Source organism: Convolutriloba macropyga, unplaced genomic scaffold (genome assembly GCF_964194025.1).
Source record: "Convolutriloba macropyga unplaced genomic scaffold, txConMacr16.3 SCAFFOLD_5303, whole genome shotgun sequence".
NCBI lineage: Eukaryota > Metazoa > Xenacoelomorpha > Acoela > Convolutidae > Convolutriloba > Convolutriloba macropyga.
Window position 1 is genome coordinate 2,393 of NW_027451933.1, and position 15,199 is coordinate 17,591.

At 37.8% G+C, this 15,199-nt stretch overlaps 1 protein-coding gene across 1 annotated transcript; it reads left to right on the forward strand.

Annotated features, from left to right (window-relative positions):
* Window positions 1-871: 871 nt before the first annotated feature.
* Window positions 872-15,193, forward strand: LOC142357060 (uncharacterized; the record flags this gene model as incomplete). Its single annotated transcript, XM_075408776.1, has 3 exons — window positions 872-1,232; window positions 3,539-6,097; window positions 12,931-15,193. Coding segments are annotated over 3 exons (5,166 nt in total), but the record flags the coding sequence as incomplete, so codon positions are not given.
* Between the last annotated feature and the right edge of the window lie 6 nt (window positions 15,194-15,199).

Below are 15,199 nucleotides of genomic sequence, written 5' to 3' on the forward strand. Positions count from 1 at the left end.
GATCTTATACGATAAAAATTCTTTAAGTACGACATGTTCTACATATTGAAGACAATTCAGGGTTGCTTTCGAGCACTAGCCAAAAAGCTACAGCTTGCAACACTTAAGTGTCAGAGCAACAAAGAGAAAATTACTTTATAAAGTCTTTTGAGACTTATAAGATATTGTGAAAAAGGTTTTTCGAGTGTTAGAGGTTTTTTCCGAGGCAGGAATTATCAAATTAGGCTGTGAAATTTTCTTCAAAGACCAAAACTTTCTTGAACCGCTAAGCTAAGCCATAGTACCTAGTTAAGATTCAGAATTATACTGCCGTCAAAATAGAATCAACAAACATTTTTTGTTTCGAGATTGGTTAGTTGACCGACTATTTCTTACTTTCATAAGAACTTGACTACGTTATACGGTTATATTGAAATCATAAAAACATGTCTTATCAGATCTTACACGATGAAAACTCAGCCCTACGTGAACTTTTATCCTGTAAGATCTGATAAGTATCTTATCAGATCTTACACGATTAAAATTCACGTAAGGCAGAATTTTTATCGTGTAAGACCAGATAAGATCTTACACGATGAAGATTTTCGATCAGCATCTTATCAGATCTTACACGATAAAAATTCCAGAATCACGGGGGGGACAGTAACATTTTATGTCCAATTAAGGCTCAATTATGGCCTTTTTATTATAGCTAGTGATTTTGTCTTTTACATACATCAGTTTATGTTGAGTAATATGGATGCATCAAATTTCTCACATTGAAATATATCGAAGCGCATGAATGAGATGGAGGAATATTAAAGAAAAGATTGCGCTACAAAGATGCCCCTTTTGAATAAGATAATAGCGACAAAAAATGTGGGCAGACTAAACCCCAAATTCGACTAAACAATTTTTACTTAGGTTTACTGACTGTGGCTACGATTATTTGGATATCAATGACGAGAGATTCTGTGCAGTGCTAACTCAGTATGAACTTTGCGTGACAGAGACTGTGGTCGATTTACATTTCCATTCCGACCATTGGCAAAGTGTTCACACTGGTTTTGAAATAGACGTGGAAATATCAGCTGAAAACAATTGCGATTGTTTCACGTTGGCTGACAACGAAACAGGAGTGGAGTCGAAGACATGTGTGAAATCTTATATTTACAATGATACTGCGCGTCATCAATGTACACTGGAGAAGTCTTCAGGAAATCTAATATGTGCAACTGAAGTTGACGAAAATGGTAACAGGACAGCTTTCAATTGAGCACATTCACACGCACACACACGCACGCACACACACACACACACACACTCTCTCTCTCTCTCTCACACACACACACACACACTTTCTCTCTCTCTCTCACACACACACACACTATCAAAACACTCTCAGTCACTCACACACCCCTAGACTAAACTTAACATTAAATTTGCAACTATTTACAAAGAAATTAGCAAATTTTGTAAAATAACGCATTATTTTTTTTACAAATATTTGCAAACAGATTTGAGTATTTTTGTCCCTTATCATAAAAAATTGGCCTTATAGGGTGATTTTACCAAACATATCGTTTACAAGATGTACTTTACACATCTTTCAATTGAATTAAACCATCTCCGAGAAACGGTTAGGAAAATAATTCACATTGCTAAATAAAGCAGAGCTCGACCGAAACGAACCCTTCCAATCGCTTTCATATTGGCAAACTTAACATTATTTTGTAAGATTTAGCAAGTTTGGGCTTGCGTAGAGATAATTTTCAAAATTTTACAAATATGACATTATCGAGCAAAAATTTGCAGTTCTTTGCTAATTTGGCATCTGTTTTGAACTAGGGACACACACACACGCAAACACACACACACACACTCCCACACACATACATACACACACTTACCAAACACACCCACACACACATACACAATCACGCCAAACACACACACGCACGCTCATATATAAACAACATACCAAGCACACACACTCACGCTCTCACACACACGCACACTTACAAACACAACACTCCGAATCATACACACAATTAAACGAACATGAACACAAGAACACTCGCACACGCATACACGCACACACACAAATACACACACACACGCGCGCGCGTACACGCACACAGACACAAACACGCATATACACACTTGCACACAATCAAAAAGGCGCGCCAACACAATCACTTATGCACACACGCAGAGACACACAAACACACATACTCAGTGTCACCTACAAACAAACAAACGCAAGCGAGAGCGAAAACATTTGCACACACACACACACACTTACGCACACACACACGCATCCACACGCACACCCGCAAAAACTCATATACACAAACGCACACAACCACACACACACACTCATACAAAACCCTCACGCACGCACGCACACACACGACTCCACACGCATATGCACACAAACTCATATACACAAACGCTAACAACCACACACACGCAAAAACACACACACACACACACACTCATACAAAAACTCTCACACACGCACGCACACACGCGCGCGCACAAACAAGCACACCCACAGACACACGCATACGTAAACATGCATACATACACAAACACAAACACAAACACATGCACACATAACACGCACACACGCAAACTATCTTACACACTAACACACGCACACACTCGCAGTCACACGCTCACAGACACAAACAAACGCACGCGAACACAAACACTTTTTTTTCACACGCACGCCCGAACACGCACACACACATGCACTCACACATAGACAGGCGGACACACATACGCATACACACACTCACATACACTCACACACATACATGCATAAACACACTCACATTCACGCACACACACACAAACACACACACACAGATGAACAGACACACGCACACACACACACACACACACACACACACACACACACACACACACACACACACGCACACACACACACACACACACACACACACACACACACTCAACCTCACGCACACACCTGCAACACACTGAAATTTTGTTGAAATATATATACTGAACGTCGAAAATAAGTTGGCATCTCCTAGTTTTACGAAGTAATTTTTGGTGCAATGTTACCCCAACTTGTAATCGGTCTCTGGAAAGGGTTTTTTCAAGATTGCTCCCTTACGCCAGCGTCCTGTTTACCTGTGAAAATTGGATAATACTTAACGGTTACTCGCGAGATAGTCCATTGTAAAATTGATGATCAACTCCATCCAAGTCTCACAAGAAGAAAGAAAATTGTCACGATATCATAGTTGATCAAACGTGGAAACACATCACATTTTGTGACAACTTTCTTTTTACTGTAAAACTTGGAAGATGTTCATCAAATTATACATAAAAACACGCATACAAACAGACCCTCCCCCCTCCCCCACCCAGAATGACTTACTCCCCAACTTTTTCGTCGAAATGGAAGGACTTCGGGGTAACTTTCCCCTGGTGACTGGTCAATTTGAAAAATTTCAAAATTTCAACAACAAATTGTTTCAAAGGTTTCCGATTGGGGCCTCTGGACTCGGTGATTTTTTTTCAGGAACACTAATTGAGAAAGGAAACTGCGACATGTCACTCCAAGGCTGCCAGCAAAAATGCCTGTCTGTTGAGGGAAACAAATGTCTATTCCCCTACATTCACGGAAGTTCTGGCTTGAACGCAATAACTTGCCAGAAAGCCAAAGCGCGTATTGGTGAAGAACGGATTTTTACCTGCCCGACTATGCGAGGACGAGATACAAGTTCTACCGATCCAAACAGCCCACTTGAAGATTTGTCGCTCCAAGAATGTGAGTTAGAAACTTGTCTCTTCCTCAAACCCTGTGGCTCCTCAGCCACCGATGCTCGAGGTCAAATTGTCACGAGGGAAATAGGAGAGTTTGTGAACAACGGTGTAAGTCACGACGCTAACATGAATTGCACTTTTTCGTTCACGTCGCTTGACGATTCCAAGTACTATTCGTTCGAGTTTTTCGACCTGGACACTTGGTGCCAGGATAAACTTTATATCAAAGATTCTCTCGGCAATTTTCAGTACTCGCTGTGTTCTAAAACTATCGGCACTGATCAGGAATACTTCAAAATTTGTGTTCCCTCATCGCGAGTCGAAATTGATTTCTTAGCTGGATCCACAAATGATGATGTACCAGTCGGGCGTTACGGGTTTTCGGCCACGTATGAACAAATTGACCCCTCCGAATGTGCCCTGGAATCGGCGACCCTTGACACCGCATGTACAGACCTCGAGGGTCGCAATATTACCGCCAATGAAACTATAAAAGGCCCAATGTACCCCCAAGCCTACCCCACAAATTCTTTATGTCTCTGGAATATTTACCCGCCTAGTGCTGACGACCATGTTTTTGTACAAGCCATTGATTTAGATTTTGGAATAACAAACTCAGAGTTTGAAAGTGTAGACGGAGTTACTGTTCGCGACTCCGCGGGTAGCGAGGTCGTTTATGGCCCCGATACAGAAAAACCTTACAGTACATTTTTGTCGTTGACAAGCGACGCGACAATTAGTTTTAAATCTTCCGAAATTTACAACTGGCATCAAAATTTTCAACTGTCGATTTCATTGGTAAACCTTGAAAATAATCTTGATGTTTTTCTGGGCTTCGGGTTTTGTCTCAGTGAAGATTTGCGCGAGATATGTCAGCTTCCGTTTGAGTACAACGGGAAAATTTCAGATGGCTGTGACTTTCTAGACGCAAACGATACGCACGTATCTTGCATTTCAACTAAAGGCGAAAAGATCAAATGCAACACAGACATTGACCGGTGTAAACCGGCAACTGCCGATTTTGCAGCAGCCGATGTTGGATTCCTTGATAACCAAACTGTCAATATTTCCTGGTCGGCATCAAGCCGATATTGGTCCCATTTTGACATCAAAATTAACGGACAAATATTTATCAACCAAACTAGCGACTTATCGATTGCGCTTAACAAAACTGCGTTTGAAAGCGTCGAAATTTCTGATATCTACAGCGTTGAGATTTTCATGAAATCTTTTACTCTTGATGACCGGAGTATTTTCTCGTTTATTGACCTCGAATCTCAGATTTCGTTCTTGGCTGTAAACCCAGACGATGTTGAGATAATCTGGGCTAATGGGGTCATAGTGGAAGACATTCTACTTGTTGCCAACTTATCCGCCGATTCAGAAGCGGCAAATTTGCAAATTTTGGCTGAAAATCTCGGAGTTGACTTAACAGATCGTCAAGTTACTCCCAATGCTAGCGACTCGAACGTACATATAGAACATATTATGAACTCAGGTATACCCTATGACTTGGTTGTTGAGACCCCGACTAAAAATGTAACTTTCAGACTTAATCACCCGCCAACTCCATTGACGATTGAAAATGGAAACTTGACGTTTGCCGTTAACGAAACAGGAACTATGGAATTTTCAGGGATCCTATCAAGTGATACGATTTGTTCAGCCATTGAAATTCAGGCTGTTTTGATCTCAATTCAAGGCGATGTAGTGGCCGAAGAAATTCCATTTTTGACCGAAAGTTGTTCACTAGCAAACGGTTGTATTGACGTGAACGGTAATTTCTCAAAACTTCTCCAAAGTGACCAAATCAATTTTGGACTTTGTTATACAATGTACATCAGCAGCTCTACTGTTGGAGTTAGTTCCAAAATTAGCAAAAATGAGTTCTGCTCTAAACCTCCAGCTGTTGATGCCAATACCATTGTGCTGGACGAGGTCCAAACAACTTCCATGCAAGTCAGCTGGGAGGTTCCTGAGAGCGGGAACTTTGACGTTTACGATGCCATTGTAACGTATTGCACAGATTGCACTTGCAACACAATCGAAATCCTGGAAGAATACAGGGAATCGGCTCCAACGCTCCGAAAGGAAAACTTAATCCCGGGGGTGAAGCACATGCTGTCTCTTAGGACTGTTATCAACCACGGAGTAGGCGAGTCAAAACTGAAATTCAGCGACCCAGTTTATGCTGAGTCGGATAGTCTGGCTGTGGACCCGAAACCGGACCGGGCTGGCCTCGAGTTCTCAGACAATTCGGTGTACATTAATTGGGCAGTTCCTATTCCAGCCCCTGATTCGACAGAAGTCATAGGTGAGAAAACTTAATAATAATAATAATAAATTAAGACAAGAACGCTCGCTTGTTCTGTTCGTGGCACAGAATGTTCCCACATTCGCTTTTGAAAGCATAATATATACCAATATACCGAAAATAATAATTCAAAAACGTTTGTTTCAACACCAAACATTGTGTTTATGAAGCTGTTTCGAAAAAATCTAAGGTAATTTTGCTGAAGTTTGAAACCGAAACAACAGGGAAAAAAATTGAGTTTTCAGAGGAACCAAAAAGTTTGAGTACCTACAATTACGAAATAATTAGTTGCACTTAAATCATGACAAATATTATCAAAAGATTTTTTCCTAAAACTTGTTGCAACTAAACACGAACCCCTTAAGTTTGAAGTCTTTTGCATTATCGACAATTTTGATTGAGCTTGATCAATCTCTCTATATAACTAATTGAGAAAATAAAGATTTGTTAACAATTCAAAAGTCAAATCAATAGCGTCTGGTTCCAAGTTAACTGTTTTCCATACTCAATAATTTTCTAAGAACGTTTTAGTCAAAAACAGTTGTAAATGTGGCTGTAAATATTACAATAATTTTAGGCTACATACAAGAAGCTACGTACAAGAGGGCTGAAAAGGAAGGCGATATTTTATAATAGAGAGCTTTTCAGACCTAATAATTGATTTCAAATTGACCGCACGAAATGTGAGCTATAATTATCAAATCTGAACAAAACAAAATGTGTTTTTTTAATAGTTGTTAAATTTGTTTCCTGAGAAACGGCTTTAGAATTTAAAAAAAGGGAAGCGGAACATTTGAAATTCAAATTATTTTATAAAGCTTTGATTTAAAACTTATAAAAGCTGTCAATAAAAAGAAGAAAAACAGAGCAAATATTAGAGAAAACATTTCAGAAAAAATTTTAAAAGGTAAAATTTTCTGTTTTTGAAAGAACGGTCTTTTCTAAGTACATCATCTCCACAAGTATAAATTAATTTAAATTCAAGCAACTGCTTATTTTGAGTAAAATTGTTTTTTATCTTTAGTGCACTCAGGCAAGCCAACAAGGAGGAATATGTATAGGAGAACTAGGAATAAGTATTTTTTTTTCTAAACAATTGCGTTCAAAGCCAATGAAACATCACAACCATTAAAACTAAAAACGATTCACACGGCTGAAGCTAAACACTAATGTATTTAATTGGTTGTTTTTTTCTAACACTTGTTAAGAAACCTGATGTTGAAAAGGAGATGAAAAAACAGCAGTCGAAGAAAGACAAGTCAACGATAAGTCGCCATAAACGGATTTCCCTTCTATCGCAAAAAAACCGTTTGCGCACTGAAGCGTAGTGATTTTTGTTTAATATGATGCCTCATCGTGATTAGCTGTTCTGCTAACTGATGCGCACCCTCAACTGACACAAAAACAACCTGATCCAACTGACCCAAAACAACCTAAATTATAAGCAATTGGAAATTGATGACCGAGCACTGGAGCTGCTCCTTACAACTCATATGCGTTGTTTTTGTAATGAAGACAAAAATTTGAGAAAAAAGAAGACAAAAAATTCATTCGTGGCATCAAAAAATGATTGCAATGTAAAATATTTCGAAAAAGGTATGATTTGTTTTTCAAATCTCAGTGAAATCCAAAAGGTACAGAATGCACAATCAGTCATCGTTGTTTGATGTTCAGTCAATTTTGTATGCAGATGCTATCGCTAAAAAATGAAATTCTTCTTTGTTTTATGCTTGACATTAAAATCGTTATTTTTTTCCATTTTCCTGTTTTTTTTTAAATGATAATGCATTTTTAGACAGATCTCGAGATGGTTTTCTGGCTGTTTATCAGGACTTAAACAATTGTTTAAATCGAAGCAAACAGTGGACGTAAAATTAGATTAACACAGGTGAGGATTGAGTTAAATTTCATTAATATCTGAAAAAGCGTAGTTTTGTACCTTTACCATATGACGACATTGACAAAACAAAAAATACTTGTTTTTCACAGATACTCATGAAGAAACCGCTAGTTCTCTCAAATGATTGAATTTTGACCGAAAAAGTTTCATCAAAAATTAAGCTAAATTACCTACAAAATGTAGGTAGAAAAGGGCGATTTTTTCCAAATGAGCAAAACTCCTAAACTTTTTCTTTGCACTGAAAATCTAGGAGCAGAGAGCTTCAAATTGATACCACGGATTGGATGCCCTCGATTACCTTGGATGCCCTCAAAAAATCAGAAATTTTCTGAACAAAAAAGTGGGGTTAGGATAAATTTCTCCCATTTTTTTCAAAAATGTTGGAAAAATAGTAATATTGGTAGAATTTCTACTTCTTAAACTGGGGTTTGTATGGCTGCTGTAAATGGATTTAATGTTGAGCTATTTTTGCATATTTGGTACGCTAACAACCGAAATTTCGTAGCCTAACCTAAATACTTTTCATTGATTAATTGAACAAGGCGATATTTATATATATATATATATATATATATATATATATATATATATATATATATTACATATATTCGTAGCATTTTTTTTCTATCATAGTGTGTATCATATCTGTGACAACTGTAAATGCTCTATCATAAGATAAAGAACACGATATTGATCTACAAACACAGATTGATCTTAGAGAAAATTTTAATTTGCACGGATTTCATCAGGAAATGTTGTTCAAACAAAATTAAATATCTAAATATGGTCCTGAGTTACATCATACTGCGATCATAGTAACAGTTTTCCTATATTCAACTATTATATTTCTATGACTCCTAACAGATCAAAGACTCCGAAGCAATTCACGTGACTTTGTTTGCTTGGCAAAATTCAGTGACTATTTTAAAAGGATGATAAAGTTGATTGAAGATATAAAATAAATTGTGCAAAATTTATTATCTAAAAAATTTTTCTTCTTGATCAAACATTTTTTCCCATTTTTCTACACACAAATTTTTGCCGCTCAAAATCTTTTAAAGAGTTGTGAATTTGCTATCCAGAACTACACTTGACTGAGTCATCTGCTACTTGCTGGATAATTGCAATAGTTTTATTTTTTCTAAAAATCTGAAAGCATTTTGAAAAATTCTAAAATCTAAATAAAATTTACATTTTTGCACCCTGTTAAATCTCTTCAAATTACTTCAGCACGCTTTTTGTTGAAAATTTGAAAAACTGTGGTTTGCTTTTACGTACTTTTGTTTTTTGCCCTGAAAGTGTAAAATAAAGAAACCGTTTTCTTGCTATAAACAGCATCTAAATTTACTCCGAAGTACTTTACTTTGTCTTTTTGTCTCAGAAATTTGCGGTAGCTTGTGTCTTCCTCCAATAGACATGATTTGTTTACAACCTAAATATTTGAGTCTTTCCATTTGAATCCCCCCTCAGCTTTTTGGCCAGAAAACATTTTTCAGAGAAATGCAGTATTTTTGTTCTTTATCAAACAAATAGTTTGTCATGTGAGGCTTCTACGAAAATTTCTATTTTTTGTTAATTTTACTCTATCAAATTTTATACGTTAATTTGAAAATTCTAAATATATTTATGAAGATACCAACAACATTAATAGAGAAAAATAAATAGGCATGCTCATTTTTTTGCATGAAACTTTTAGTTTTGTTGACTAAGAGTACTTTTTGTTGATTTTCATTTTATCCTGTTGGTGTTGTGATAACCCTGACTATAGGGTACAATCGTGCTGCGAATCCACTCAGATTTAGATGTATGGATTCGAGGTACGAATCCAAGTTTCCAACGTCAGTTGGATTGTTACTTTTAGAATTAACTACAATCGCGGTGCGAATGCAGACAATTTAAATGGTGATGGATTTCTCCTTCAAATCCGCTAAGTTTTTATCTAGTGGAAAAGAGATTAGATTGTGAACGACTGAATTCAGTAAGAAGATTCAAAAGAATGAATAGTTGAGTAAAAGTGGGAGGTGTGAACAGTATGAAATAATGACTTTTTAGTCGGCGGTAATTTATAATTATGTGAACATTGACTTTTAGTTTTACAAGGACAAGTATAAATTAATTAAGTACAATTTACTAAATGGGAACTAAATTATGGTACAACCGTACCACATATCCTGCGCTGAACAAAAATTTTAAACTGCATCAGTATAAAATTTAAAATAATATTAAAATATGTACTGGTTATTATAGTTAGTATACATAATGAGGAACGATTAATGAGTGCCGTAGGATTAGTGTATTCGAGTCTCAAATGTAAGAAAGAACGAACATAACGGAAATTGACGACATATGCAGTAAATTTTATGCACGCGATATAAATTAATGCACAAACGTGATTCGAATCCATCCAACTTTAGAATACGCGGATTAGCGTTACAATTGCAACATCAAATTAAAGGAATGGAGAACTAACACACAATGAGAATTAAAATTAAACGAAAACATGAAATGAGTGGAAAAGCAGGGCAATTCCGAAATGAGTTTTAACAATTACAGATTGGAACTAAGTTAATAAGTTAACAATGACAATTTGAAATAGTTTTGGTTTGAATTTGGTTTTCTGCATCGAATACACTCATGCTAACTTCACGAGCGTAATCGTCGTAATTGTATTCTTCAGGGGACCAAGTTCCCACTGGTGGTGGTGCAGAGGGGCTGGCAATCGTCAATTCATAGTCTGTTTCGGGAACTGGCGGCCTTGTAGCTTCTTCATGGAGGATTGTTTCGATCACCGGGTTTGTTCGTTTCGGTTTCTTGGAAACCGGAGCTGTTGAATCATCACTAACCGAATTGACCGAGCTTTCGAATCCGTAATAGTCTGGAGCTCGTCGGTTTCGTTTAGTACTAGTATTCGAGGGAGACGTGGTTGAAGACGTCACGGAAGGGGCAGCAACAGACGATGCATTTGACGTATTCATACTCACCGATGTGTTACGTGATCGTTTTCACCCGACTTGGGGCTTTCGTGGTTTTCGTGCCAACATTGCTTTTGAAATGTTGCTGTTGGCAGATGACACACCCGATGCTGCATCTGACTGTATTGGACGATGTCGAATTTTTATCTCCCCGCGAAACTTCTTCTTTAGTTCCTTCGTGTGCTGCGCGATTTTCTCTTCCGTAGTTTTATCGTAAGGGAGGGGTCGACGTTGCGCATTTTGCCAGAGTTCAGTGTTCCTTTCGGCGCGAGTACCGAATTTAGCAATATCGCTATTGCGAACGCTTACTTCAGGTACTCCTGGTTCTTTGATGACTTTAAGTGCTTTCTATAAATTTGTGCAAATGAAATTCACAATAACATCTAAGAGATATTTGTAAAGATATCAAATAGAGTGAAATTTAGTTAACTTATTTTATCTGGTTACTGAAAAGCTGTAAATATCAAAGGCATGAATTTTGTTTACATTTACAAGGTGGTAGAAGGCAATTAAAGCTTCTTATTAAATTGTCGTGGAGGGTGGAGGGTGTGAAATCTGATGACAGTTTGCGTTTGATGAAGTGCTTTTGAAATGTTTTTTAATTTGAACTCTGCTTACGTTCTCTCATTTATGTGTTTCGAAAACCGATAATTGAGTTTAAGATACACGTTGTCCACGGGGAGTAATTAAGAACACATATATTAAGATCAGTTATGGGATTACCTTACATCTGAACGCAAATTTGCACCAAAAGTTTAGGTTCAAAACACTTGTAATGATTGTTGTTACAATTACAGGGACGATAATTTGATCAAAAGGCAATAAGAGGTAGTGTCTTGTTACCTCATTTTTTTTATTGTTTCACCTCACATTTTGATGCTTGGATTGTCTCTGAAAACTTAGAGTTATTGCCTAATAATGATTCGGTATGTTTTTGAAACATTTTTTGACGCGCACAGACTAACTTCCTAATGTTTCATTTCTCATAGATTTTTTTTCTATTTCTAATTATTCTAAAAGTGTTGCTCTTTTTTAATGCAAAATTTTTGCTTAAGCGATTTGAATCTTTGAATGATTTTTGCGCCCTTGACTCTTTCGTTTTTCCTGACCAATTTTCTCTCAATCGCTAGTGTCAGCAGTTGAACTCGAATGGAGACAGTTTTTTACTAAAAGTCAAATGAAAAACTCGCCAAAATTAGTGTTTTTTTTTCATTTATTTTTTTTTTAGTTTTTAGTGATTATAGTGGTATATAAAAGCCTCTAATGACGTCATTTGAAGCCCTCCTTAGTGAATTTAGTTACCACCCCCCTCCCCCACCGACTAACGCAGGCTGCAATAAATTAGAACTCCCACTAGTCGTTCGGGAGCAGTTCTTCTGACGCTAGGTGAGTTTTAGCTTTGAAAATTGTTAAAAAATAACATTACAGCTGTGCAAAAATAAAATTCAATTTTTTTGAGGGGAAAATGCGCAACATCGAAATAATTGTTTCTTGTTATTATATTTGACTAATTTCCACGATTTTTGTTGAGGCAGAAAAAGGCACTGTCATTAAGTAGGGAGAGAACAGCCAAATGTAAATTGTGCATTAGATGGAGTTCGGTTAATGTAAGTTAACTTGTTCAAGGCTAAAACTGGCCTGGGAAAGGAAGCCTTGAGTTGAAGAATAAACCAGAAAATACGCTATAACATAGCCAAAATCGAGAGCGCAACAAGTGTTGGTCTGATGAATGGTGTTGTGGTCATAGGATACTCACTGTTGTCTTCCAAGTTTTTACCCCAGAGTGTTTCTCAATGTTGCGAGCCTTTCATTCCAACATTCTGGGTTATAAGAGATGAACAGATTTAAAGACCAATGGGTGTAATTTTTAGTTAACTAAGCTGTCAAGTAAGAGCTGCTGGTTCATTTCACTGTATTTTGCGCTTACTCAGACTACATAACAAAAGTTATCGAACTTTTAGGCTACCGAAGCGGTTTTCAAATCACAATGCTGGATGACCAGAACGAGATTGTAACCAATTTCACCAGAGTGACTGGATCTTCCAGACATGTCCGGTTGGACTTCCCGGAACCCGGACGTATGTACACAGTAAAACTGCAAACTATATCTTGCTCTGGAATTATAATGTCGGATGGTTTTTCGTACGACCAAATATCGCCTCCTTCCCCACCATCCAGTCACGAGTTTTTCCTTCTCAGACTCACGGATAACGGGTTCTCAGTCCAATGCAGCCGAAACCAACCCCAAAATACAGATATTGCGATTAACAATTTCTTAATAACTGTAGAATCGGGCGATACAACAATTGATAGTAAACAAATGGATTGCTCCGATGACCAGAAGAGAGTTGAGTTCTATGATTCTGACCTTTATGACCCTTTAGGAATGTATTCTGTTGTCATCAATTCCAGAACTTTTAGCGAGGACAGCGAGGTACAAGTGGTACTATCACCACAACCGCTTGTTTTTGATGTCCAGCTTTTCCCGTCCAACGGAGGAATGACTTTGACTGAAACTTCGGCTCAAATTGCAATGGCAAACTACTCGCTGGCTATGCCTGAAAACGTCAGCAGCATTTTTCTTGTTATTGCGGAAGTCGAGAACCAGCTTTTCGACGTCAGAAACGTTTCTGAGTTCGATACATGGAAAGAAGCTTTCACAAACGAGTCGTTATCATTTTATCAGGCAACTGAAAACTTAGATTTTCCGCCCTCAGCAAATTCGAGTAACTTTATTGATACAGATGGAATGTATACGTTTAAAATCGGAACCGAAACTTACGAATCTTGTATCGCAAAAGCTGATAACGAAACATGCGATGGCCCTTTAAAACCAAACACGTTGTACATTATTTGGTTTTTTGGAGTTCTAAACGACAGTCTTGTAACTGGTCGACAATTCGGAGCTTTCCAAACCAAAGATTTAACGACCAGGTTTGAACCTCGATTGATAGGTTCGACATCCATTTCATTTATATTTAATGATGATATTACAGATGACGAAACAATTTATCATTTCACGTATCAAGAAGCCGAAAGTTCAAACAGCCGACACAAAAGGCAAACATCTCCTACGATCTCTAAAAAACGGGGCACAATTTGCGAATCGGGCGAATGTTTACTGTACGTTCATGGCTTGAAACCAGCAACGAGTTATATTTTCAGCGTTGAGTTTGAGATTTTTGGGTACATACATGACCAAGCTGTTGAAATAACGGAATCGACAATTGCCGCTGAAGATGATGTAATATTTGTTGACAGTTCTGAAAATTCGGTGGAAGTAAGCTCAATTATACCCTCATTGGGTGACCCGAACCTTAAAGAAATAATTATTTTGGTGGGTGTCGAAATAGACAACTTGACAAACGTTTCCGGTCCTTACGACACATGGAACGACATTTTTGCTAACAATAATGTCGACAAAACTGGGGTCTACCAGGCTTTTCCTGCGTTTAATTTAACCAGTGTTGGGAATATTGAAGGACTGGTACTTTCGACGAACGGTTCCAGAGTTCGAATACTTATTGGGGATGAAAATAACTGTGGTAACGTAGATATTTGTAATGGTCAATTGCCAGAAGATAGTAACATTCATATTTGGTTCGTAACAATTTTCACCGATAATTCAACTGTCGTTTCTGGACCTTATGGCCCATTTGAAGCTGTCAATAGCCAACAAAATGAATTTTTGACAGCTGGAGTAGGTCTGATCTTTGCCGTTGTCTTCGTCATCTTGATCTTGATCTTGATTATATTACTGTGTGTGTACTACAGACGACACGGGAGGAAAAAGAAACGAGGAAAAATTCCACGGGAATTCGTTCATCCGTTTTTTATCAATCCACCGGAATCAGAAGGAAAGGGATCAGTGCCGGACGTTCCAGATCTTCCACCCGAACCAGCCAACATTGCTGCGTTATCCTCTGGTTACTACAACTGGGGTGGTGATGGCTCAGACGATGGAAAAGAGCCAGATTACTTAATCATAAGTGACGAACCGGTGGACCCACGTGACGTCATCATAACTGGAAACCCTAATCAGAATGCAGGTGAGATTCCGCGTCTCCAGGCAATCTCGGTTCCAGACAGGAACTTTTTAGAGAACCCGATCAACCATGAAGCTGGTCGATTTCCAGAGCATGCAGACACCAACGCAAGCCAAGAAGAGCTATTTGAAGCAGAATTCGCACTAAATCCGGTCAAGTGAAAAAAGCGCCTTAAACTGTAAAT